Source organism: Trichoderma reesei, assembly GCF_000167675.1.
Source record: "Trichoderma reesei QM6a unplaced genomic scaffold TRIREscaffold_1, whole genome shotgun sequence".
In the NCBI taxonomy this organism is placed as follows: domain Eukaryota; kingdom Fungi; phylum Ascomycota; class Sordariomycetes; order Hypocreales; family Hypocreaceae; genus Trichoderma; species Trichoderma reesei.
Window position 1 is genome coordinate 3,268,355 of NW_006711148.1, and position 26,836 is coordinate 3,295,190.

At 54.6% G+C, this 26,836-nt stretch overlaps 4 protein-coding genes across 4 annotated transcripts; 1 reads left to right on the plus strand and 3 right to left on the minus strand.

Moving 5' to 3' along the window:
• Positions 1–1,196: 1,196 nt before the first annotated feature.
• Positions 1,197–2,006, minus strand: TRIREDRAFT_103276 (uncharacterized protein; the record flags this gene model as incomplete). Its single annotated transcript, XM_006961832.1, has 4 exons — positions 1,197–1,415; positions 1,705–1,759; positions 1,809–1,855; positions 1,947–2,006. The coding sequence occupies 4 exons, from the start codon at positions 2,004–2,006 to the stop codon at positions 1,197–1,199; spliced, it is 381 nt and encodes a 126-aa protein (XP_006961894.1).
• A 9,523-nt stretch (positions 2,007–11,529) lies between these two features.
• On the minus strand, positions 11,530–12,915 carry TRIREDRAFT_74421 (uncharacterized protein; the record flags this gene model as incomplete). Its single annotated transcript, XM_006961833.1, has 2 exons — positions 11,530–12,538; positions 12,762–12,915. The coding sequence occupies 2 exons, from the start codon at positions 12,913–12,915 to the stop codon at positions 11,730–11,732; spliced, it is 963 nt and encodes a 320-aa protein (XP_006961895.1). The 3' UTR covers positions 11,530–11,729.
• A 2,176-nt stretch (positions 12,916–15,091) lies between these two features.
• Positions 15,092–16,252, plus strand: TRIREDRAFT_54256 (uncharacterized protein; the record flags this gene model as incomplete). Its single annotated transcript, XM_006961382.1, has 1 exon — positions 15,092–16,252. A coding segment is annotated over one exon (1,161 nt), but the record flags the coding sequence as incomplete, so codon positions are not given.
• A 649-nt stretch (positions 16,253–16,901) lies between these two features.
• Positions 16,902–26,022, minus strand: TRIREDRAFT_53481 (uncharacterized protein; the record flags this gene model as incomplete). Its single annotated transcript, XM_006961834.1, has 7 exons — positions 16,902–17,740; positions 17,815–17,912; positions 17,975–18,532; positions 18,588–18,703; positions 18,773–20,365; positions 22,124–25,888; positions 25,948–26,022. 7 exons carry the CDS (start codon positions 26,020–26,022, stop codon positions 16,902–16,904), a joined length of 7,044 nt encoding a protein of 2,347 aa, XP_006961896.1.
• Between the last annotated feature and the right edge of the window lie 814 nt (positions 26,023–26,836).

Genomic DNA, 26,836 nt, shown 5'->3' on the forward strand with positions numbered 1-26,836 from the left:
CGAGGATCCTCTCCGCTTACGGTTTGCTGTTTGTCCCAGAAAAAGAGCCTGAAAAGAGAGGCATACTGTGCATGCCTTCCACCAATTGCATCAGTGGCAATGGCACAAAGGGGGGTTGGCAGACGGCCTCACCGTGTTGAGAGCAGCCAACTCGCAAGGTTGCCGAGGAACACCTGCCATAGCGACACCAAGGTCTTCGGCGTACTCCTCTCGGCCGCAAGTCACCGGCTGACACAGGGAAACGAACCGTGTTCTTCCATTACCCGCCTGAGGTACCCGCCCAAAGTAAGCCGAACATTGTCAAGCACGGTTCACGGAGCGCCTATGGCAATTCGCCTTCCCTGAGGGGCGACCATCCGAGCTCTGTATATCGGTAAAACGAAGCATGCTCGGCACATTTGTTCAGGACAGTGGACGATGTGTAGGTGGCGATATTCAAGAGAAGAGATGCGGCCAAGCGGCCAGGCCAGAGCGCAAACTCAGCACTCGTCGTTTCGTGCCAGTCCGCTGTCGGTTTGGTAGTCAAGAACCCCTTGCGGTTTTTCCCCCGGCACCAGGGAAGGCCACTGATTGCATGCCACCTCCTTCTCTCCAGGGACAGACAGTACGTCTTGTTGTTCAGCAGACGGCGTACAATTACCTGCCTACCGACTCCATGCATGGTGAAGTCACACTCTTTACCAGCATCAGCGGCGGAGATGACGATAATCTTCCAGGCCTGCAAAATACCACATTGAGCCCAACGAAGCCGGCAATCGAGATTACATGAAATAAGTCACACCAAGACTTCATGAGAGGCTGTGTGTGCTCTTGGCTGGAGCAAAGGGCGTTTCTTGATGCAAACACCAATACACACAATACTCTCCACCTCCGCAGCTGCAGCTATGCTTGACAAATATGAGACTGCAACGGCTAGCTAGTCATGAGCCGTTGGTCGTTCCTTGGGTTATTGCGTTGGCAAGTTTACACCGAAGTCGCCGTTACGGTCAAAGCTATCAATTACCTCCATTCGTACCAACGCGCTGACGATGTCAATTGATGGCAACCAACGCCTGCCGTACTACCTACGCACGTGCACAGAGATATTCTCACCTGAATCACCCGGCCCTGTACCATCAGCAGGGACTAGGGCTGCCAGACGTCTTTGTTCTTCTCTCGCCGCAGCTTCCAGGCTGGAAAGACCCATTTGTTCGACTTTAGTGGCCCCTGGCAAGATTGCCTTTCATTCGATGACAGAGGATTTGCTCAATGTACTCCCTGACCCGGTATTGCAGAGGAAGACAGCATTGGGCTGCCAACAACAGATGTGCGACTGCCCGTGAAGCAATACGGTATTGCAGCCCGTAACGCATTGAAGAAAACAACGCAGCCATGCCAACAAGCGGGGGCGGCGGCCAAGATCCGAACCAGTAGGGCTATCAAGGCTGCATATGCAGTATGCAATGCTCTCATTCTGGAGGATGAACAAACCTTGCCCCCCTCCCAATTACATACGAAGACGCCAGGTCACTCTGGGAGCCCGCTTGGCTGCTGTTGGGCGGTCTTTACATTGCACCCTTCAGCCACTGCTAGTACAGAGATAGCATCGACTACGTTTTCTGATGCCCATCTCTGCCCACTGCATCACCAAGTCTTTGTTGGTTCTGTGCTACTACTGATATTATACCACGCGCACCGCTTATCTACTGTCCTACAAATACTTACAGGGTAGTGGACGCCAGTGACGAGCATCTGCGTATCTGGAAGGGCACTTGCAGGACTGGTGAGCCAAGTACGTTCTCTATTGGCAGCTTCTATCCATTACTTACCCCTCGGCAGCAAGACTGACGGAACTGGTGCGGTCGAAGAGCTCAAGCTAGGCCATGTCTCAACAACTGCCGAATAGGAACCAGCTTTGACGCCTGTTGCTATTCGGGAAATGGGCCAGACTCGAACGGCAGACTCACAGGTGCAACAGTTCGCAGCCACAGCGCCCTTTCATGCCGTGTGCTTGCAGATTTTGACATGTCGCCTACAGCTGAACCGCGTATGTGAATCGGCTATTGCAGGCACTCGTTCGCTCGATCCGGTCATTTCAAGCGGTCATTGAGCCGATTTCCACTTCCTTGCTTTGGCTTGTGTGTTTGTGTGTCTGTGTGTGTGGGCGTACGGAGACGTATGTTGGTCTCTCGCTTTGCCTTATCCTCCATTTGGCCTAACAAAAACTGACGCAAAGATTAGACCGATCTAACCGCCCGTCACTGGCTGTTTCTTAGTTGGCTGCAATTCCCGCACAGAGTGAGGCTGTCTCACATTGGTTACGTGTAGGCGGCACACACACACAGCATTCAGTCTCGCGCCGGCGCACCAGACATGGAGACAGAGTCTTTTTTTTTTTTTTTTTTTTTTTTTTCACAGTCACTGATTCGCTTCTTACGTGTATTCATCAACCACCTACTGATACACGTGTGCGAGGAAGTAGTTCTATCCCGTATATGCGTCTCATTATCATAATGTTGCACGCGGCCAAACCATTTCGCCCACCTGAAGTCTACGGGACTCGGTGGAGCCTTTACTGATGGTCCTCTCTTTTTTCAAAGCTCTGAAAGGCGCCATGGCTTCGAATATGTGCCTCAACTACCATACCTTATGAAGAATATACGACACAGGCCACAAGGTAATTTCTTCTTGTTACGAGCGACCAACAGCGAGCCGTATCGTCGGGTCAATGGCAACCGAACCAAGAACAGGGTGCCACGGCTATTGCTTGATCCGAGAAGGAGATCAAGGTCTTTACCACAAAGGGTTATGGGACAAACGGTGCTTTTCCAAGGGCGGTTTAGGTTCGCGCATCACCACCGGGGAGACGAGCATCTAGCATCCGGTGAGCCACTTGCCGCAAACCGGTTCCTTAGTTCAGGAGGTTAGGCCAACTACAACTCCAACTACATGCATTCACCACAGTACTCGAATCCTAGGCACGTGTCTGCTTCTACGGTACATACGTCAGAGGGAGGGTTTGATCAGTACGAATATATACGGTACATGGGGTTCCAGGTTGTCAAGAACGTCAAGCAGCGTGGACATTGCAGGCAGACCGCCCCCCCCCCCCCCCCAGCTCCTATGGCTGCGAGTTGCTGCTGCGTTCAGCAAGGATTGGCAAAGCAAAGAAGGGGGCTGCCATTGTATACGAGCTTGCAGGCAGCCGGTGTGGCATCCTCATCAATCTGAACTGTCATAGGCGCAACCGAAGGATGCGGCTGCAGTGCTTGCACAGTACAGGTATGTATGCGCACAATCCCGCAGGCGTCTGTTTGGCCAGCCTCACGCACAAGTCAGGCAGCCTCTACGATCGTGATCGTTGGACTTTACAGCCTATGATAGCCGCTAGCGGGCTGTGTGTGAAGAACATGATAGGACGATTATATCTGACGGAAATGTTTGCCAGGTCGGGGTTCCAATCACGGTGGAAATTGAACAGGGGAGATGCGAACGAAGATTCTGCCCATGGAACCAATTCCTTTGAATGACGGTTGCGATTCTGTCTCGGATGTCGCTGGAGCCGCTGTAAGCGAGCCGCTAAAACGAGGCACAACGCGGGGGATGTTCAGCTACAGTTATCGCCCAAAGGGCCAATCCGTCCGGGTACCTTAGCGCTCCCGTTTGGTAGGTCATTTTCGTATTGACATGGCTCTCCGGCTACCAATCTGATGCAGCGCTTGCTGAATCACGAGGCATCATTACCAGTGCATTTTGATTCCTCAGCCGAAGATGACGTGGATCATTTGCCAGGATCCAAGCAGAATGTCACAACGAGACGTTGTTGAAGAGTTGAGTTGCTTGGCTCCAGTCGATTACAGCTATCATTACCACGGGTTTTCAAGGATTTGCATCCAGCCAGGGGTGGACCAAGTCTCCGGGGCTCACAAGAGAGCCTGGGCACAAGGAAGCTCCGGAGAAAGATGAGAATTGACAGACGATATGCACGACTGAGGAGACTGGGCATGCCAGGGACAGGGCAAGGCCTAGGGGAGCACCTAGGAAGTATTACAGTAGCATTCCGGTATGTATGTGCCTTAGGCACTTGTGCTTTGGAAGCAGGGTAGCATTTCTGCATGGATGGCGGCACTTTTCAGTGATGTTGTGAAGAAGAGGGGTTTGTGAGAGATATAGATGAACTGGTCCCGAGACTTTGGGTATGTTTGTGTGTACGTCGGTGGAGGCAGTGGAATATGGTCAGAGACAGTGACAAAGTAAATACCCTGTTGGTGTAACTTGGTTGTAGGCTGCGACCTTTGATGCGGCCAGCCCCAGAACTTGGACCTTGATGATTGTACAGACATGTGCAATAACCGTCAATGATGTCGACGGGCATCATGGTGACACAAGAGAGTGGGCATCGAAAAACTTGGTATCACCCAAAGATCTACAGGCACTGCTCCCGGTTCCTGAACAACAACCTTGGGGGAGGCTGCAGGCTGCAGGCGCATCATTGCTACCTTTGGGACCAGATCCTACGCCGACCAACCCTGGCGACCGAAATTCTCCTTTCAGTCGTTGAGAAAGAGAAAACAATGCTAGGCAGAGGGAGGGGGTGAAATTTACGGCGACTGCCGACGGACGCCGCGGAGGTAGGCTGAACAAAACGCGGTCCGTACTCCGTGGGTGTACAGCTAGTGGTACGAAGCTTTGAAGCGTTGAAGCGTGTGCCTTTTCTGCGGCTTTATAATACATTAAGGTAGATGTTTGTTAGGTAGGATGCTTTGACCGAACCCAGGCGAGGAGCAGGGGAGTCGGCGGCCAGCCCCCAGTATGGAACAGCCACAGCTCGGTTCTTGCTGCGCATGAAATTGGGTCACCTGAGAAGCCAGTTTTTGCTTGCGTCCAGTTGTCGGTCTCATGCCTGCCCAAGCAGATGCCATTATGAGTCTCGCTACAGGGTACGGCATATACGCAGTAGCATATCGGCATGAAGTGCCTATATGGGTAGAGTAGCACTTGGGCAGCAATGCTGACGGCGCTCGATATTACAGACCAGGTGCATCGAAATGTCCAGCATCAAGCAGGTTTCATCTATCTGCCCTAGCTTCGTATCAACATACTAACCCCAGTACAAGTTGGATACTACATACATGCATACATTTAGACGGGCGGCCAGATTTGATCAGGGCTGGAAGATCGCGGGAAAGAGACCTGTCATGTTGCCTCATCTATGCGCCCCGTTTCTGGAAAGAGACAACTCCTTCGTGCTCTTTTTTTGTTTGGGCCCGCGGATTGCCGACTGGCTTACTCCTTATTATGGCGAGATGCAGTCGTTTTAGCCTCCCCGGAGCTGAAGATGGCGAACCTTGCAATCTACATGGAGGCGAGAACCTGCTCCCGGGAGGTTGGAATCAGCCTACCGTATACAGCTGGCTTTGCGAGCAGCTCTTCAGCTCCTGACCTCAGATAGGAGGGAAAGATTATACATCACAATTGCTGAGAGGTGAGCATCTCCATTGTTGCCCATTCTGGGCTGGTATACGAGGTACATGCCTGGCATTGATCTTACCAACACTCCTATTGAGGGTAATAGATAGTATCATATCACGGCTTGCCCGATGAAACATGGCGTGCAGTTTCACGGGATTGCAGGTATGCACATGCAAGCTGGAGGTGTGTACAATCAGTCGTATACCTTGGGTGACGTTCGGGACCGGTGAATCTTTGGTCCCCCGAGGACATCAAACCAACCTCAGTCATCAATGGCCTCCAGGCAGTACCTACTTCGTAATCAGCCTCAGACAAACACGCACAATAGCATCTTCCTCCTCCGTCAAATCAGCAGAGGCAGCCAAGCAGCTGAGCCTGTCTCAACATGGGCTCCAAACCTGGCGATTCAGGCTCTGTTCTTGGCTTCTCGTCCCGCCCTCCTCCCCCGCTCCTCAACTGAAGCCCCATGGCTCTCTATCAAGGCAGTGCCCTTGGCTATTGCCCTGGTCCCTGACGACGCCTCCAACGCAAACAGACTACAGTAATACTACCTACTGTACCGGCTTGTCAGTTTTTCTGTTCCAACGAGCCCATCGCCGCTCCAACGCTGACCGGGCTACAGCCCTGCATACAGACTTTCTCGTTTTCATATCTAGTGCCGGGTCGTTGTGCTGAAATGCATGGTACGAGCCGCTCCGATTTGCTGCTTCGCGCGACCGACCTCCACGCCCTGGACGGCCACACCCCCCCTCCTCTTTTCCCGCAGCATCCTGGCATAGCATCACACGCGGCTGCAGCAACAGATCTCCCCGAAGGGCGGGGGCGCTGCCGTCAGAGTCTACGATCGTGGGAGACCGACAGGGGAGATGGCGATCGAGGTTTTTGCCCGCATCTGTTTCTGCGATCCCCTCGGGAGGCGGTCTCAGGCTCATAAGCGAAAATCACCACCTACCACCACTTACTGCCACCACCGGCGGCAGCGTTAGAGAGTCCTTGTCTGCACATCCCAGAGGATGGGAGGGGCGGGACGAAATGAGAGGAGGAACCAGACGCCGTGCAACACTTCCCAAGCAGCTACTACCTAGAACGGCGACACGGGACGGCCCAGATGCTCAATGGCTGTTTTTCCCGCTGTGACTGCTGGCACCAAATGGCCGACAGGTTGATACACGCCCCCCTCCCCTACCCCAGCCGGCGGGCTCTCCGGCCAAGGGATCACCAACAAGGCCGCCCGTTGTCAACGGACAATACCGAACAAATGCTCCGGTCTCTCACATCTAGCGTCCTCGTCTGAGCGAGCTGCATGTCGTGGTGCGGCAAGACGGGGCTGCCTGACGAAGCAACGCGCGTAGTATTCAGTTTTCGCTCGATCAGGGGCCGTTACTTGGTCCTGGCTTTGCTATTGTTGTATTCAGAGATGCAGGAACGCGAGTTGTAGATGGCTCTTGCACGATGCTCGCCGGCAGGTACAATCTCTTCTTGGGTTCTTGTGCTTCAGTGCTGATTCTTACTCCCAGGTAGTCTCTGCGCTCAGATACAACTGAGGGTGATCATGACGTGTCAAGCGCAGGAGGTGATTTTCCTTCCCTGTTCTCTTCACCGATGGGATTTCATGTGTACGTTAAAGCGGTCAGGAACCTGCAGCCTGTGACGTGTTGAAACTGTCTTCACCGTTGGCTACCAATCATGCATTTTGTCCAGCATCGTTGGCACGCATGAGGAGGTCCCTTGTTGGGGAGATATTTTCGGTAAGTGAACCTTCAAGCCGTCTACCTACACTGTTCATCCAGCCACTTGCTGCAGGACAGCCTGGTGTATGAGCAAGATGCACCTACTGCTATACCACCATGGGCACCAGAATTGTTTGTCCTGATTCACTCGGGTTGTGGCGCCTATAGTTCATGGCAACGTCACCGCCATATCTTCCTTTCGCTGTCTTCATCTTTGAGACTTCTCATCATTTCCTCCCTTCCGGCCTTTCATTACATTGGAGTGAGATATGATAGTGTCGTGATGACTGCAACACATCCTCGAATGAGTTGTGATATTTCAGAGAATCGTGATTATACTAGAGAAGCGTGATGCTAACAGACAGTCTCAAGTGAGGCAATGCTGCGGTGTGATTGCCGCACACTTGCAGGAGAGGATCGACGCTTGCCCCATGAGTGTTCATCACAATCCTGCAGGAGAAACATGCAGTTCCTTGGCCATGCCGAGATGGATGCAGTCCCGTGGTGAGAATGGAGAATCGTGTCATGTCTCAGGCCAGCATCGTGACGAGGACTGGAGCGCTGAGGCGTGATTCAGCCATATGCGGGAGACTCGTCAATGGCCATGCAGCCATCAGGACGCTTTATCATCACTGCGCTATTATGCTTGACGTGCGTCATGCAGGAAGGAGTCGGCGCCATGCACTGGTTTCGACGCTACATGACTCTCTCTCGGAAGCGGTCATGCATGCTACGTTGCCGCTCCGAAAGGTGTGTGTGGTCGTCAACATGATATCCTGCGTCTACTATATGTGACGTGCAGCCGTGGATGGTGTCCGCATGAGTTCTAGGAGCCAAGACAGCCTCCCCTACTTCACCTTGCTCCGCTATACACACTTGTAAGTGGCACGGCTTCAGCAGCTCAAGGATCATACTCTTTGTGTGTATTGTGTGTGTACGTGTACTTCGTCTGCCTACCCCCATTAACATGGCAACGCTTTTTCCTTGCTAGAGTATATGCGGGTTTCAGATAGGCCTATTTCGGTGGACGTACATGCTGCCCTGTCCCTGTCAAGACATGCCCCAACTTACTCATCTTCACTTTCTCTTACATACCATATCGCCTTTCCACTGTTAGGACTCCCGCCTCTTAAACAAATTTAGAAGTCAGACGCACATGAAGCAGCGAGGGGCAACTAGCGGCTCGTGAGTTGACAGGATAGGACGAAGCAGAACGATGGTATGCCACCCAAGGAGGGCAGAGATGTCCATTGGAGAGGAACCTGACTGACTCCGCGAATGGCAGAAGAGAATAGAAGTGATGTTCTCATATGTGCTGAACTATAGCGGCATCGACTGCGGCTGATACGTTTCTAGTGCCTCAGCGAAAGTAGCCTGTCCCTGTCTCTTTTCGTCTTTGCCATCGGCCCTTGCGCCAGCGGCCATCAACCTCCATCTGTCTGTATGTCCGTTCATCTGAACAGGACAGACCCCCGCTGAGCACCGCTGAAGCTCTGCCTATCAGATTGAGAAGCCCACTGAAAATAATACGTGTGGCAACCGGAGCTGGCTTTGGGGGCTGCGTTCTCATTCTTCTCCCTCTACTCTATGATCGATCCAGCTGGCGAGTTCTCTGAACAGCGTTGTGTTGGCCCGAGCATGCAATCTTAGTCCTTGTTTGTTGGTAGTGGCAAGGTTGGCCATGACAGCAGCTCCAAGCTCTGACTTTACACAACGTTCGTGACGAAGACCCCGATCCTAACAAAAGAATGGGGGGCACCTGTACAGTAATCAGGCGTCTGTTCCCATGCTGCTCCAGATTTTTGACGGTGGAGCGCTTAGGAAAAATTGCACACACCCCCTACTACTAGATTTATAGCAACTTTTCCTCGTGCTCCCTTCAGGGACCGTGGAGTGCTTCGCTTCTCGGCACGGCAATCTCAGACGAACGGCACGGGGACATTCATCGGAGACTTGAAACCCACGGATCGGTCCTTGACTTTTTTTTTTCTCTCTCTTTGGGTGCTTTTCCCCTTGCGTTGCGTCAAAGGGGGGGTGCGTTCAAGAATGCGTCTAAGCGGCGCGTCTATGAGCCGCTTTTGTGTAACGATGGCGCTTGGGGAGGCCTCAATTGGCGATCGGTTTGTGTAACCTTATGCCGTCATTTTTGAAAGCTTTGTCAATGAGCAGTTGATGTTGAGGCTGAACCTCTCTGTAGAACTGGCTGACTCTGTAGGCACTTCCGGTGACTGTAGGCTGAGTCGTGGCCCCCTACTTTGGCTCTCCTCCACCTCTGCCCTCGTCCTCTTCCTAGAGTCGCTATGGCGGCCTCTCTCTCTTACACACACACAGTCTTTTTGACAGCCAGCTAATTTGCCTCCGGATCCATCTCAGCCCTCCAGAACCCCTGTCTGGGGCAAAAAAACAAAAGCACGATCTCAGGGACCGCTCAGCTCCGTCGCATTTGCTCCGATTTTGCCCACATTGTGGACTTTCCCTCCCTCTCTCTCTCTCTCTCTCTCTCTCTCGACCAGGCAATGTATTTACGTACGCCCATATGGGTACTAATTACAAGCAGATTCATACAGCTAGTACTATGACCCAACATATAGTGACCTGTCAGATTCCCATCTTTGTTGCCTTCTTTAGGATGATCAGGGCATATCGAGATGAGGGCATCCACTCTCATCACGGCTCGCGGGCCTCCCGTTTGGGCCTCTTGGTTTTCTTTTATCACTATATACGGAGCTGGAGGCCTTTGAACCTATTTTGATTACATGTATGTACCTAGCGTTGTATGGTAATTTGGAGATTGCTGCGGTTAGGTTTGAGTTGGTGTGCTTGCTTTTGAGGGAGGGGGGGGAGGGGTGGGGTGAGGTGAGGTGAGGTGAGGTGTTGAGTGCAGACAGACGGTTTGTAGTCTTGATGTTAGTAGTTGCTGGTGTCTGCGTATCGTGTACTACGTATGTACGGGCTATGAAATGACGAATCGTCGTGTTGGATGGGCCATACAATACACCGAGCGAGTCATTGCGGCCGATGGCCTTGCTTGTGATGTATTTTTTTTTGGCAGGTTGCTTTGGTGTACTGAGCTGCGAAAGGCTTGCATATGCATATGATTACTGACGACGAGTGCTTCGTGCAGAGTTCTCCGTTGGCGTGCATGTTATGAGCATGCCCTTGTGCTCATGTGAGTGGGATTGAACCAAGTCAATGGGGCAGGGGTTGGTTTTGAAGTGGCTGCGTTCAGTTCACCACATCTCTGGGGCCGACATGTCTACTTTTTGGAGTTGTGTGTGTGATGCTGAAGGGAGTAGCTCTTTTCTCTTGATGAAGTTGACTGACGAAGAGGAGGACTCCAAAGCAGATCTGTACCTGTTGTTCTTGCTTGCTTGGCCAGTGTTGAGATAGGCCGCTGTACAGGGAAACGATGGGCGGCGTGAATAGAGATGCCAACAAGGCAGACGAGTTACGAAGATGAAGTCATATATGATTCGAGAGACGCTTGTTGTTGTTGGATTGTGTTGTTCGTTTCAAGTCACACATTGCGTCTTCCTCCCTCCAAGGCCTCGTTAGTGTTGTGATGTTCATGTCACTCCTTCACGCTCTTGTATGTGAATACTCTTGTTTGTAGCGGTTTGGCATGAAACTTGTATTTTTGCCACCAGGGCCTCCGGAGCAAATGCTTTGTTAGGATATAAGATGGAGAAAGAGATAGAGAGAGAGGCTGCGAGGGGGTTCTGTGATTTGCCTCTCTCTTTTTTTTTTTTCTTCTCCCTGCTTTGATGGTGCGGTCGTGGAGTTGCCACTCCGGGGTGACGGGATGTGGGAAAGGGGGTGAAAGACTTGAGATTCGTGGTTGAGAGGTGTGTGTCGTGCTTGGTAGTGGGTATGTAAAAAGGGAGGTTTCACACTGAGGGTTGATGCTTGATAGATTCTCAGGGGAAGCAATGAAAGGCGCATATTTGTGTTGTGGTAGGGGTTGTCCTGGGTTGTGCTTGTATTATGACTGTGTATTGTAACCTCCCCTATGACTACTTGACAACATCTCTCTTCCCTGAAAGATGAATGACAGTTCTGGATACATGTTTCTAAGCGTTATCATAGCGTAGCATAGCATCAAAGGAGGAAAGAACGGGACTCTTGTTCGTCGTGAAGCGACTGGTCTTTATAGCGAACAACTAGATGCTCAAAGACAGATGGGGGGGAAGCAATGCTTCTTGGATGACAGCTTGTGTCAGATCAAATGCCGCCGACACATCGCGGCGTGCAATGTGGGACTTCGTGAAGAACAAATGATTGATATTTCATGTACTCCGGAATCGGCAGCTACTTTTGTGACCAGATCTATCTTCCTCGACCTTTTCATGGTCTATATGTGAGTGATCCCCCTATGTCTTAGAACGCCGAAATATATGCTGCTCGTGTAACATAAACATGCTGGCATGACCATGTAACCGCCAGTCGCTGGTAAGCCAAGCTCAGATCAAGGCAACTTGTAGGACTTTGATGATGGACAAGAAGGAGTAGATGAAAGACGCAAAATCCCACGGCTCAGTTCAGTGGTGTTTAACTGGACCACGACGCCACCCATCGAGGCAGATAGAAGCGCACATTCTCGTACACCAAAAAGGTGACCCACGTCGAGGGCATGACGCGGACGACGCCCGGGATCAGGCCGCGGTAGAAGCCGCGGATGCCCTCCTGCTGCCACGTCATGCGCACGACGCCCCTGAAGCCCTTGCCAAACTTCTCGTCGGCGTGATACACCTGCAAGCGGCTGCGGAGCACCTGGTAGGGATATGTGACGGCGCCGGCGACGAGCTTGGAGACGGAGGAGATGGCGACGGTGGCCTCGGTGGTCATGCGGCCGTTGTCGGTGCCCATCCTCTTGCGGCGCGCAAAGTAGAGGCGCTTGGCGGGCTCGTAGACGGCGAACTGGACGGCGCCGTGGGAGACGCCAATCATGGAGACGCCGAGGCCGCGGTACAGGCCCGAGACGCCCTCGGTGGCGTAGATTGTGCGGAAGCCGGACCACATGGACGGGTAGGCGCCCTTTGCGCCCTTGTCCGAGGCCAGCATGCGCGTCTTGACGACCCAGATCGGGTTGGAGAGGACGCTGGTGGCGGCGCCGGCGAGGGCGCTGGCGACGAAGAAGTCGGAGGGCGTCGGCCGGGAGGTGCCGCGGGCGAGGGTGAGCAGGTCCTCGAAGCGCGTCTTGAAGAAGAAGAAGGAGGCCCAGCTCAGGGCGTTGCCGGACAGGTTCGGGACGAGGCCGCGGTAGAGGGAGGAGAAGGGCTTGGGGTTGTTGGACAGGGAGCGGAGCATGGCGACGGTGGAGAGGTTCTGCGAGGCGGCAGAGGCGGAGCTTGTGCTGACTGCGTGATGAAATTTGTTAGCATGGTGGTGGTGATAATGACGGTGGTGATGTTGTCTTGTCTTTGTGCCAGCTCTCCTTGTCCTTCTTCTTCTTCTTTTCTTTCTCCTCCTCCTCCTCCTTCTATTTCTTCTTCTACTTCTTCTTCTTCTTCTTCTTCCTCGAGTGCCTCTCCCTTTCGCCCCTCGTCTCGTATGCCTCCATCACCCTCTTGACTCTCCAACCTCCGGGGGGACAGGAAGGAAAAAACTCACTCTGCATCCGCGTCTTGACAATGTCCAAAGGATGCACCACCAGCGTCGCAATCGTGCCCGCGCTCAGTCCGGCAATCGACTCGACCAGGGCCGGCGAAAGGCCTCCATCATGGCTTCCTGGCATGGAGCTGTTGGCATCCGAGCTGCGTCCGGTCACATTGTCGGGCGGCGCGAATGCGACGGGCGAGTGCTCGCTCATGTGGAGAGAAGAGAGAGAGAGAGAGAGAGAGAGAGAGAGAGGAGAGCCGTGGGTATTCGTACTGGCTTGCGGCCCTTAGGTAAGGGGATCTTCCTCAAGATCTTTCGCCTCTCGAGTAGTTCTGGCCTAGAGATTGAACCGGTCGGTCACTGGCGGGTAGCGGCGGGCGGTTATTTTTCCCAAGAGTTTTTTTTTTTTTTTTTTTTTTTGTCTTCGCTTTTGCGGTCGGTCTGAGTCGGGTCGGAGACTATGGGCCGGTATTTGATTATGCGTTGGTGAGGCTGTTTGTATTGTGAGTTGTTTTGCTGTGGTTGTCTCTTTGACTTGGACTGAGTCAATGCCTAGATAGTCATGCCTCTCATTGGCCGGCAATTTGTATCTTTGATGCTCGTTTATGGTGTTTGCGACTTTGCCGGCTCAACTCCCGCCATATGTGGTAGAAGCTCGGGGTTGCAATCGTGTCCCTGATAAGACAGAATGCGGTAGATAAAGGCGGTATCGGCGCATAGACGCCTTGTGCTTATGTACCTGCATGGCAAAATCTACCTACTTAGGCATGATGATAGGAGTGATAATCACATTCACGCAATGCTAACAGCGTTGACAAGGGCATGTGCAGAGTGGTTTCTTGGTCCGATTACAGAGCAGCAGATGGTACATTCCTAGTGTTACATGGCAGCATATCGGTGCGCTTCGTGTCCTCCCTCGGGTCCCTTCGGCCTTCCAAGGTCATCTTCGTATTATGTAGGAGTATCGCTCTGTCCCACCCTGCCCGTCTTCTTCCAAGGTAATGCGAAGACTACCCAAACGCCACGGATGCCGGGTATCGAGCTTCTCTTTGGCCGTTGAGACCCGTGTTCTGCATTCCCCTTGTCCATCTCATTGCGCCGAAATTCAATCGTGTATCGTACAACAACGCATGGCCACTATTCGTCTTTCGATTACGAGAGGGGAGAGAGGAGGCTGTGTGTGTGCGTGTGAACGGTCATGTTAGCGACAAAGCATCTTGTATGCACTTCCGATAGGAGGGGACTCGGCGTACCGGATGACTGAGGGACGAGGGTCGCTGCGAGTGTAGCCTAGATCGAGACGAGCAAGCGTTAGAGTCAAGACTTCGTAGATACCGTGCGTGCGCTTCGAGATCGCATACCGAGGTAGAGGATCAGAGGAAGGTAGCCACTATCGCAATGGTCAGCGGACAAACGTCGAGAAGAGCGGGCATATCCAGGGGTGTTGTTGCATACTAGTGAATGGCGACTCGAGAAATGTCAATGAGCTTGGCAATGCGCTCCTGTAAGAGTCAAGAGTTAGACCGGCTGCTCCATCATCATCATGACCATCATGACCATCATCGTCATCTTCATCCAGCCCCATCATCTCTCTCCAGCTGCCCCCTCTTCGGTCCCGTTCTTCCAGCTTCGCGCTCTTCGGAGATCGTACCTTGGACTCTTCTGACAGGGCAAACATCTTGTATCTTGTATGTCGGCAGGCGTCGGGGTCGAACAGCAGAAAACAGCCGGTTTGGAGATGCAAAGTTGCGCAGATTGATGGATGCGTCCTGGAAGCTCTTGCAAGTGTCCCACCGACTAAGAAATTTTGAGACTTGCATAATGACGGTACGTACCGCCACTAGCGCGACCGCAGGCTATGCGGTCATCCATCACTAAGCCGCTTGTGGGAAAGCGCAAGCTAATCGGCGACGGCTCAACTCCGGCCGATCTGATAGGCAAGGCTGATAAGTAAGGTAGAGAACGGTACAAGGTACCACTTGGTGCTGCTGCGAATCATTTCGGTGGTTGAGATTTCCGAGCTTCATCCAAAAAGCTGCATCAAACGCGACGACGAATACTTAAAGCCATCTCGCTCGATTTACCACCCTTTCCGTCTGCTATCGGCGCCATATCAGGAACCAATTCCTATCGGTAGAGCATCAGGCGTCTGTCTATTATTCCGTTTCTCGTGAGGCCGCGGCCCACAAACCGTCACAATGGCAGTCAACAGGCATTGGTAGGTTCTCTTCAACTTTGCTTCAACCCCCCCAATCCATCCTCTTTCGCGCCCATATATTGAAACCAAACTAACCCGCGACTCTCTCTTTCTTCACAGGGAGCAAGACAAGGAAGCCACCGTCTACATCGGCAACATCGACGAGCGCGCGACCCCAGCCATGGTCTACGAAATCATGCTCCAGATGGGCCCCATCCACAACATCCACATGCCTCGCGATCGCGTCACCCAGACGCACCAGGGCTTCGGCTTCGTCGAGTTCCGCACCCCCGCCGACGCCGAGTACGCCGCCAACGTCATGAACGGCATCAAGCTCTACGGCAAGTCGCTGCGCGTCAACAAGGCCAGCGCCGACAAGCAAAAGGCCGCCGAGGTCGGCGCCGAGCTCTTCATCGGCAACCTGGACCCCATGGTCGACGAAAAGATCCTCTACGACACCTTCTCGCGCTTCGGCCCGCTGCTGAGCATCCCCAAGGTCGCGCGCGAGGACAGCGGCGCCAGCAAGGGCTTCGGCTTCGTCAGCTACGGCGACTTCGAGAGCAGCGACGCCGCCATTGCCAACCTCCACGGCCAGTACATCCTCAGCAAGGAGGTCTCGGTGCAGTACGCCTTCAAGAAGGACGGCAAGGGCGAGAGGCACGGTGACCCGGCAGAGCGAGCCCTCGCCGCCCAGGCAAAAGCAAGAAATCTCCTGCCTGAGGCCCAGCCCCTGCCTCAGGCTTTCCTCATGAACGGCTCTGCCGCAGCAGCTCCCCCTCCTGCTGCTGCCGCCGCCGCCGCCGCCGCCGCAGTCCCTCCGACCGCCCCAGCCGGCTTCGACTCGAACCCGCTGGCTGCCATGCCCCCCGTTGGCGTACCTCCGCCGCTGATGGGTACGCCCACGCATGCCAATATCCCGAGTGGCTTCGCTGCTCCTCCGCCTCGCGGACCTTCTCCCTACAATGCCGGCCCCGGCCACGTCCCCAACGGCTTCGGGCGAGGCTCGGCTGCCCTCCCGCCAGCACCTTCAGGCCTACCCGCGCGGCCCCCCTCCATTCCGAGCGGATACACGAACCCTGCGGACTTCCATCCGTCTGCCTTCCGCCCTCCGTCTGGTCCCCCGGGCAGCGCCCCGCCGCCGCAGGGTTTCCCTGCTGTCCCGCCTCCTGGCTTCCCCGTGCCTCCTCCACCTGGACCTACGGGGACGCCTCCCGTGCCGCCTCCGTTCATGCCACCTCCGGGCTTCCAGCCTCCGCCTGGCTTCGGCCGTCGATAAGAACCACCACTCACCCATCTTTCGTTTACTCCTTAGTTAATGTTTATGATACCTGGCCTGAACAGATAGACAGTGATTCGGATCAGGTAAGAGGCAAGGGCCATGAAAAGAAAAGGAAACATTTAGACACAATCCATTGTATACTTCAGACTTTCTAATGTTTCGAAGCTCCAAAGGGAAAAGGGCATAACGAATGATATCACGACGCCCTCGGGGACTCGCAGCTTCTTCTTTCCACCAGTAGTGTCTCGAAATCCTTCGAAAGCCTCCCCTTGTCCTTTTTGCTCCCAAGTGTAATATTGGCCATCTTTTTATAAGGTCAAATTAACGTACAGAATGTTTTTACTTTTCTTTTATCTCACATATGTTTCGTTGTTGCCCTTGATGTTTTATCTCGTCCTCTTGCGATATACCAGGATTCCATGCTGTATAAAAGCCCAACCGAATGGTCCTTTTAAGGTCCAGAAGATCATTGTTCTAGTTAGTTAAAACAAAAGTGTAAGAACAACCGAGATACCAATAAAATGAAGAACCACAAGAACAAAACCCATTCAACTCCTGTGCAAATCTCTAAACTCCTTTACACAAAGTCTTTTTTTCCATTATCCACTTCTTGACATTTCACATTCGGCGAAAAACAGCATTCCTCTCACAAGCTCCGGGCAAACGCGTCTCTCGCCTCCTCGGTCGCCTTATCCCACTCCTGCTTGGCTTCCTCTCTCTGCCCCTGCACCTCGTACGACTGCGCCAGCATGCCGTCCGCCACGCTCTGCCACAGCACGTTGCCGCTCCTCTCCGCCTGCTTGGCCGCCGCCCGGGCGCTCTTGAGGGCCTGCTCGCCAATGACGTTCTCGAAGAAGCGGCTGCGCATGATGCACAGCGTCACGGCGGCTCCAAGCACATTGCTAGTGACCTTGGAGCCCGCCATGGCGGCGTGGATGTGCTGCTTTTGCTGGTTGAGCTGCTGGGGCGGTTCCGTCACGAGGGCCGCCATGACGTTGTGGTAGGCCGTCCGGAGATCAATGTTGCTGTGGTTGGCGCAGTGCGGCTGGAGCTGCTCGATGAGGTCCCGCGTTTCCTGGTCGTTTCGACACGACGGGTGCTGCATGATCCAGAGCCGGTTCAGGCCCGCAAGGAGCGCAACCTCTTGTTGCCCGGCTTTAATTCCCGTGTTGCCCTGCTGTTGGACCTTGAAGCGGTCGTCGAGGAAGATGTCGAGGGCGGCTTGCAGGCTGCCGATGCCCTGGTGGTAGACGCCCTTTAGATAGGTGGAGAGCAATCTCACAGTCGGCTGCGTCGAGGGCGAGACCAGGTTCTCGAGATTCTGAAGCAACTGCTTGACCGTTGACCATTGGCAGTGACTGGCAGCTACGAACCCCAGGAGGACAGTCAAGTAAGCCTGTGCCTCTATTCGCCAGGCCCGCTGTTTGATTGCCACATTTAGGGGAACAGGGGCGCCGTATGGTATGCCGGCCGTTGAGGCGTCCCCTAGGTCGGCGTGTTAGTGACCATGCGTTGCCACGTAATCAGGCTCAAGTCGACATATTTGCGCTGTGACTCACATGTTTCGAGAATCTTTAAGCCTTCCTTCCAGAATTCAGTTGACCTGCGACCCTGTGAGGAAGGCTTGTGAAAGTTGACCAGGCCGCTGATAGTAAACCTACACCATGTTAGCATTCCTCTTATAACCGAGAACAGGCACCACCTTTGCAAAACACATACACGAGCGACCGCAACTCCATCTTGGTCATGAAAGTCATTACGAGGTAATCCATCTCGCCCTCGCCCTCACCAACCCGCAGTATGGCCTGCGTATCGTCGCTCACGGTCCTGCCCGCCGAAGGCTCCTTCTTGATGGGCACCATGAAATCCGACTTGACGTTATGCCACCCTTCACAGTCGTCCAGACACACCTGCAGCTGTCGCAGCTTCTGCGCCGTATGATCGGGGCTTTGGTGGTGCAGGCTTGCGGCAACTTCGAGCAGCATCGTCATCATCGTGAGTTGTGTGATCTGCACCGATGGGTCGAACTGGTACTTGGCCACTTGCGCAATGCAGGCCTGGATCTTCTCCATGTTTCCGTCTTTGGCCGTCTTGAGGAGGGTGAAACCCTCTATCAGCGAGGCGAAGACGGTCAGCGCGATGTCGCCCCTGGCATTGGCGACGTTCTGGATGGCTCGTATGTTGTCGAGGGCGCCCGCGTCAGATACGCTCCCAGTGTCTAGGTAAAAGGAGGCCTTTAACAAGCGGAACGCATAGTACCATGGAACATGCTTGAACCTGGATATGCATATCAGCCTTGTGCGATGTTCAAACAAGAATGGAGACGACCTACACTTCGCAATTAGAGATGTGGCCATCTATAGCTTTCAATGCCGCTTTGTGATTCCTCTGGAATAGGACCTTGAGCATGAGATACTGCATGCAATACTTCAAATCAAGCATACGGTGCTGGTTGGCATCCTGATATTAGCGGCTTGTCCCATTAAGAATAACGTCTCGAGATAGTCCACAACTCACCTTGTCGCACAGCGTAATACCCTTTGCCAGAGCCGTCTCCGCCTCCATCAGGTTCTCCGTCTCTTCTTGCAAGAGAGCAGCGTACCTCAACCGTACGCGCGCTTCTTCTCGCGGCGCAAGTGGGTTGTTGCTCTGCAACGCAGCCTCCAGACACGACAATGCCGTCGCGATCAGCCCTTGGTACTCTTCCACTTGGTTCGGAGACAGAGTCATTGCCACATCGTGCGAGGCATTGCGCGCCTTTTCAATGCACTCCTCCGCTACGGCGATCATGTAGGGCACCGGGTTCATAGGCCGCGGCTTGGGTGTAATTGCAGGCGACTTCTTGGTGATACTGGGGGACCTCATGGACAGCGAGGGCGAGTTGGTAACTGAAGAATGCGGGCTGGGCTTGATGCGAGCGTCGGGGACCTGTTGAAACACTCGAGTCGCAATCGATTCATCTTCGTGCTTCTCCTGCTTGATCGAATTCGTACTGGGATATATGGGCTTCACGGAGACAGACTCCTTCCGCTTTTCTTGAATCGCAAGGGGTGTCGCCGTCGAGGTCGTCGTCGTTGGTATAGGTAGGGAGGTAATCGGCGGCTGCTTCTGGATATCCTGCAGGTTTACGTAGTGTACCTGCTCTTGCTGGAGCTCTGAAGGATGTACATATTGCGGTTGTTGAGGTGGTTGGGGCGGTTGAGGCGGCTGGGGTAGTTCAGGAAGCAGGTCCTTCTGCGGCTGCTCGGCGTTCTGGATAGGTTGAGGTATGGGAGGCTGCAGTCGCTGCGGCGGCTGTGGTTGCTGAGGTGGCGTATACGGTTGATGACGCTGCTCTCCTTGCGGTTGCTGCTGAGACTGTTGTCCTTGCGGCGCCAGTTGAGGTGCTGGTGACAGCTGGGGCGCGGGTGACGGCTGAGGTGCGGGTGCGGGTGACAGGTGCGGCGCGGGTGACAGGTGCGGCGCGGGTGACAGGTGCTGCGGCGGCTGAGGTGTATGCTGCGGTCGTGGAGGCGCCGATACCTGACTTCTCATAGGCGACGGTTGCGGTGGCAGCGAGGGCGCAGGCGACGGCGTATGGGTTTGGGTGTGGTATATCGGAGACGGCTGATGGCGCTGGACATGGTGGACTTGCTGTAGAGGAGGCTGTTGCGGTAGCGGCTGGTGCGTGAGGGCTTGGTGCTGCATCGGCGGCGGCGGCTGCGTCATGTTTGTCATGGACTGGTGGTGCTGCTGAAACTGCTGTTGTTGCTGTTGCTGCTGCTGCTGCTGCTGCCAGACGCTGCTTGGCGGCAGATACTGGCCCGACGCATCGTACTCGGGAAACCCGTTGAAGCCAATGGCGTATGGCTGCTGGAACTGCTGCGAGGTCATGAACATGCCGTGCTGGTGCTGAGGCTGCGGGCTCTGGTGATAGAACTGCTGCTGCTGCTGTTGCTGCTGCTGCTGGTGAGGCATGGCGCCTGCATACATGGACTGCTGGCCATGGTGAAGCGCCGCCACCTGTTGCTGATGCTGCTGCGGTATCTGCTGCTGCTGAAAGTGATACCCGCCCGCCGGATGCCCGTACATCTGCTGCTGCTGATGAAGTTGGTTATGATGGTGATGCTGCTGCTGCTGCTGCTGCTGCTGGTCTCCCTGGCCAGGAAAGGCCTGTCCCGAAGGCAGCGTCCCCCGGAACGACATCGCACCGTCAGCATCGGCCGCCGGTGTTGCTGGTGCGAGAATGAAGTCCTGCGCAACAAAGTCTCATGCTTTCCTCCTCGTCGTCGACTTCATTGGCCGGTAGGAAGTAAGAAGAAGAAGAAGAGGTTGGGGCGCGTGCGCGCACGGGTGTTACGCTTCCTCTTCTCTTCTCTTCTCTTCTCTTCCTCCCTCCCTCTCTTTTTTCTCTCTCTCTCCCTCTCTTCTTTCAAAAATGGCTCTTACGAAAACTCTTCCTGGTCTGTACAGGTCTCGTCGGCTCGGAGGTGCGCTGTGGCTGGTCTTCGATGAGGTTATTCGAGGCGCGTATACGAGGGCCGAAGGGACGTGCTTATGTTGTCTGTGCCAAAATCGCAGGGCGACAGACTTCCGTTATTTCTCAACTTGACGAAACCTCGATGCTCGTTGCAGTCTCTCTCGAGTTCGCGTCCAGAAAATGGGAGAAGTCGATCAGGAAAAGAGAAGAAGAAGGAAAGGGAAAAGAAAGTCTTTCCCTCTTCCGGCCGTCAAAGAAAGTCGCAGGTCGAGCGTCGCTTAGTTTCGAGGCGTCGAATCGCTGAGAGGGCTGGCGGGAGTCACTGTGCGAAGATCAGCCGGCCGTTGTAGGCGCGCGCGCGAACTCCAAAAATTTGATTAAATAGTAGTAGTAGTAGTAGTACTAATGGTAAAGTGAGTAAGGGAGAGAAAGAGAGGAAGAGGCGCCGTGCTAGCTATCACATGGCTGGCTAATGTTGGTAGGCTTTTTTCTGGTTGCAACTTTGGGGATAGTAGAGAGGTACCTTGAACGCGGAGGGAACTGCGCGCAGATCCGGATGTACCTGGACAGACACCCGAGTGCGACCTCCCGTGTTTCGAGGCCGATGGCAGTGGTGGCTTACCCTGGACTTTGATGGATGTTTGGAGTGAATTGAGCAATGGAAATAAACTACAGAGATGCATCATATCAATGAGATGGGGTAGGTGCGTTGCAGTTGGCAGTGGGAGGATGTTTCACACTACATGAAGGTGAGTTGTAATATATTGCTTTATTGGCTTGTTCTAAGGTACTCCCAATTTCAAGTATCTTACATATCGACACTGAATCCAAGCTACCAGCACCGCACAGAGAAGCATAGTTCAGCCTTATTTGCCATCACCATTGGCACTTTTGGGACATGAAATCACCAGCACAAGCTTAGGGCAAATCTTCGTACATTATTAAAACATAATTCGACATAAGGTATGGCTAAAGGCAAGGCAGGTAGGTAAGAGAGTAAGTTGCCTGATCAGCGGCTTCTGTCGCCGCAGGCTGTCCAAAGCTTCGTAGGTAGGTTACATGACATACATTGCGGCGTAACGACGTGAGTTCTTTCAACGCGTGACAGCGGACCCGGCTGTGGGGTTCTTGAGACAAGATCGAGAAAAGAGAGAAGAACAAGAGGATAGGAAAAGAAAGCAAGACAAATCGTAGCTAAACGCCGTGACATGCATATGCACCATATACCACCCAAAATCATCACACTTTTGCCGTGTGTTGGGTACAATGCGGGAAGGCCCAAAACAAGGGCGGGCCGAGAAATGAAAACAATTGTGTGTGTGTTTGTGAGTGTGAGTGTGAATGGCTGCTTAACCCACGCAGTTCCACTCAGCAAAGACGCACCATCGAGCGGTGCGGTCAGCCAGCACCAGGCCTCTCCAGACGCCCTTCTCAGAGCACTTGATGATCGTCTCCCAAGTGCCACCATCGCTGACCTCTTCGTCTGGGGACCTCGAGCCAACGCTGATGCCCTTGCGGTCTTCCTTTCTCATAAGACGGAGGATCTTGCCTCCAGGGGTCTGGATGGCCAGCTTGGCGGGCTTCTTTCCGGCAACCGTGCCGCTGGCCGAGCTGGGGTTCGAGCCGCTCGCACTAGAAGCGTTGACGCTCATGGCAGATGACGGCCGAGCAAAGGGGACTGGGCTTGTTGACCCAGGATTCGATGCCGGCGTAAGAGCCGACTGCGCTCCGTTTGAAAGGGAGCTGGGGTGCTGCCTGATGGCGAATACAAAGGTGTTGTTCAGGGCCAGCTGCTGACACTGAGGCTGGACAACGTAGATATCGTGCCGCTGCGCATGAGGAGTCGGATGTCGCGTCACGAATTGGTAGGGTGGATTCTCACCAACGTGGATGATGGGTAGAGTAAAGGCTAAAGGATGGGGAATGTCTTTTATGCTCTGCATCAGGCCCCTCTTGCCGGCGTAGACCTTTAGCATGCCTTGGCCTTCGTCGCCAGGGAGCAGTGCCTTGATGGTGTATCGCTTGACGCCGCTGAACCACTCGGCCTGAGCCAGTGCCTTCTTCTTGACAACGTCGCCGCTCTCAAAGAGGTCGCCGTCGTGATCTCTGGACAAGGCGCGCGCTTCCACCTCGGCCACAATCTCGACATCGCTGGGGACGTTGAGCTTGATGTGGACCATCTCAAGATCTTCTATCCTAGTCAGACTAGTGTTATAGTCGACCAGCTCAAGGCAATTCTTGAAGTACGCCGGGCAGGCACATGGCAGGTTGAGCAGCGTATCATAGTCGACAGGAGGCACGATATGTTGCTGGTCATGATGCTCCGGCACGTGGGTCCAGCAGATCTCGGACGGTCGTGTGAGGAACCACCAAAAGTCGGCCGATGACCCGGTTAAGCTGGAGTACAGCGCTCGCTTGGGGTTCGAGGGGCTTGCCAGGCAGGTGTCGATCATGCGCCACTCATCGTCAACAATGACTGCGTTCCACCAGTGGTTGGATCTGGGCATCACGTGGAGGTCTGCTATGTCGCCGGGGGCCTTTAGGTAGCCCCTGACGACCTCGCAGTGAATCCCGACGGCAGCGCACATTTCCATGACGAGATAGGCATATTCTTCTGCGCAGCCCCTCTTTGCCTGGATAGTTCGTTGGGTGTCGGCGTCGCCTTCGAAATCTTCCTCCCAGCAGATCCTCTCGGCGACCCATGTGAAGATCGCGCGGAGGCGCTGCAGATCGCTCCTGTAGGGCCTGCAGATGTATGTCTGTGCCAGCGTCGTCACCGTCGTGCCCGGAGGCGGCTCCTTGATGTAGCGGGTGTTCTTGTCCACCTGGGCGAGGTTGATCATGTGGTAATTCTCCGGTTTGTGGACCGGCATGCCGTCCGCCCCTTCGTCGCCTTCGATTCCCTCATAGAGCTCATCAACGGGATTGAGGGTGGGATGGTCCTGCATCTGGCAGCGGTCCCTGCGCTCGGTCCGCTCAATCTTGCTGATTGAGTTGGAGCGGTTGACATCTCGACGGACCTGAACCCAGTCGACGCCGGAGCTCTGGCCCATCTCCCGGGCGGCATCGCGCCTAGAGCGAGCGCCGCTCAGCGAAAGCATGCTTGCCCCGGGGGTGACACTGTGCGGCTGCTGCAGGCGGGAAAATGGCGAAGATCTCACGGTGGGCACATGGCCGGCAGCGATACTACCGCGGTTGCTGGCGACGCCCGTCTTGGCCGATTCCAGTATCTTTTTGAAAATGTTTCTTTTCGGCGATTTAGGTGCTACAAGTCCGCCTAGACCGGGGGCTCCATCCTCGAGGAGGCCGACGTGGGAGATTGGCCGAGAGCTCCCACTTCCGCTCCCGCCTCCGGCATAATTGCTGGCATGACTGCTGTGGTAGGTAACGCCTGTGAATGGCGAGTCTGGCCGGTCTCCCTCGTCGTTCCGTGCGCTCAGCGAGCTCTGAGTACGTTGGCCTGATCGGGCCAAGCTTCCAGCGCTGGTTGCACTAAACGCACTGGCAGAGACGCCGCTCCAGAGGGTCCTGTTGCTGTTCTGCGTCGAGCTGCTGCTGTTGCTCTGATTGCCGGTAGAAGCGTTCGTCTGGGTCGTCTTCGTAGTGTTCGTGCGCTCGATGCGACCTCGCGACCTCTTGTCCAAGGATATCAGCTCTCCAAGTGTTGACCCTGCGGATGACTTTGGGCGCAGGTAGTGCTGCCCCTTGGGCGGCGGTGGCGGAGGCTTGTCATCATCCACGTCCACCACCGCCGGCATGCTCTGGCTGTGTTGGTGCATTCTCTGGATCTGCTTCTCCATCCTTTCCACGTAGTTGCTCAGCTGGGGCAGGTCGTAGCCCTTTTCGCGATGTGCGTCCTGGTGTGAGGTGTTCTGCGAAGAGGTTCCGCTCCATGTCTCGTATCCCTCGTCCAAAGCTATGCCCATTGATGTCAGAGGCCGCATGCGCTCCCGCTGCTTTTGCCTCTGCTGCGGTGCCACCAGGTCGAAAGACTCGGGGGACCAAGGATCAAACGACCCCTCTGGCGATTGCGCCTCCCGCCCACCCAAGCCTTCCAAGCGATCAAGCTGCTGCATCACGCCGTCCATCGCCTCGCGCAGCGGCGACGGCGTCATGTGGCTGCCCTCCATTGACGGTCGATGAGAACCTGTGCCCTTGGGTGTGTGATATCCGTCGCGCCGGGCCCCGTAGCTAGCATCGTCGTAGGAATTGTATGATGTCTGCCTTGCCAGATTAGGAAGATCGGTGTAAGAGCCATTGGAGGGATGACGAGGTGGGCTGTATGGCTCGTACGACCTCGAGACTTCCGGCCCATTGTAAGAGACGGTAGAGCGCATGATGTCCGCCGGGTTGTAAGAAACGGTGGAGCCCGTTCTCGTTATATCGGCGGGATTATAGGAAACAGTAGAGCCTGTTCTTGTTAAATCTGCCGGGTTATAAGAAACGGTAGAGCCTGTCCTTGCTATGTCGGCCGGGTTGTACGAGACGGTTGAGCCTTGTCTTGATAGGCTATGTTGATTGTACGACACAGTTGAGCTGTGCCTCGACAATGCGTGATAGCCTTGGGCCGCTCCATCGGAATCCGCCCGTGCAACGTGCCGGTGAGGAGGTGGTGCCGGAGGCGGTGGAGAGGCGCCTCTTGCCATATCGTCCATCCGGCTCGGCGGACGGCCGGCGGATGGCGCTGGTGAAGGGGCTCTCGATATATAGGCATTTGCTGGGGAGTGAGATGGGGTGGGAGCGCGAGCAATATCTTCGTGAGCACTTCTTGCAAGGACGAGCGCAGAGCTAGGGATCGGCGTCGAGTTCCCTCTTGATCGTGATGTCGTCGTTCCCACCCGAGACGGCCTCTCTTTTGCACGCGACGTCGGCGTCTCCCGAAACGTTTCTGGCTGTTTTGCTGTGGTATAATGCGGCGCCTTGGCATAAGCTTCGAATGGTTTTCGGAACGTCCTTGACTTTTGCGGCACCGACTTGGATGGGGATGCTGTCGGCGGTATGGGACTCGGTGTTTTGGTTGGCCGAAAGTCTTCTGGTAGTACCTCGACGAAGTTGGACGGAAAAGAGCCAACAGTCCTCCGATCTCGAAATAGCCTGCCAACCCACCACGAGCCGTCTCCTGCGTTCAAACACTCTATCAAGTCGCCCTCGATGAATCCCAGGTCGTGTTTTGACTGCATACAAACGTCAGCAAATGGAGGGCAGGGCAGCACGCGAACGTCACCACACGAACCTCGCCTCCCCAAGAATAGATGGCCCTGCACCAGCACGGAAATCGCGAAGGCAGCGGCGGCGGTGATAGCGCCATAGTGTCGACGGTTGCGCCACGCCTCTGTCGCCGAATTGACGAGCTCGGAAGACGTAGGAGAGCAGAACGAGCGGAGGAGGAGGAGGAGGTAGGGGGGGGAGAGAAGGCCTGGCAGGAAAAGGGAACAAAAAAGGGAAGAAAAAAAATTATGCCCGTTGTTGTTTATCCCTTGTCTGGCAGAGCAAGTATCGGGTCGACAGGACAGGACAGGACAGGTGTGGGCAGCTGATGGAAATCGACGCGTCCGGCCCCTCGCCCTCACCGAAACGATCAGAGTCGAGATGCTTTGGAGCCAGCCCGACAAACGCGCAGCTCGACTGGCGCAGCTGATGGTCGATCAGGGGAGAATGAAGACGGAATCCAGAGGTCAGAGACGGCGCATGTCCAAAAGTTGCGATCCAACGGCAGCAGCAAAAGGCATTGGACGATACCTCCGACAGACACCCTGGGCTCCTGTTGATGGCAAACGGGGGGGTTGGATGGAATGCTGGAGCTTGCTGCAGTTCTTTGTCTCTGCCAGTGCCGGGCTGCAGCGGTACCTGAGACGAGGTACCGAGTAATGAATGCACAGGGCAAGAGCAGGGCAGCTGGTACAAGCTGCAGGCCAGGCACAAGTACCGTACCTAGTATCCACGGTACCTACCTACAGCTTCGGCGTCGTGCAGGGCAGACAGGGCAGGCCAATCAAAGCATCACCAGTCTGCCCTGAGTTCCAGCGTTGTCGGTGCTGGGCTATTATGTACCTACCTTGATATTGATGGTTTGTGCCCGTACCAGGTAAACTGCGTTCTACCTCATTGTCTGCTCGTCCGTC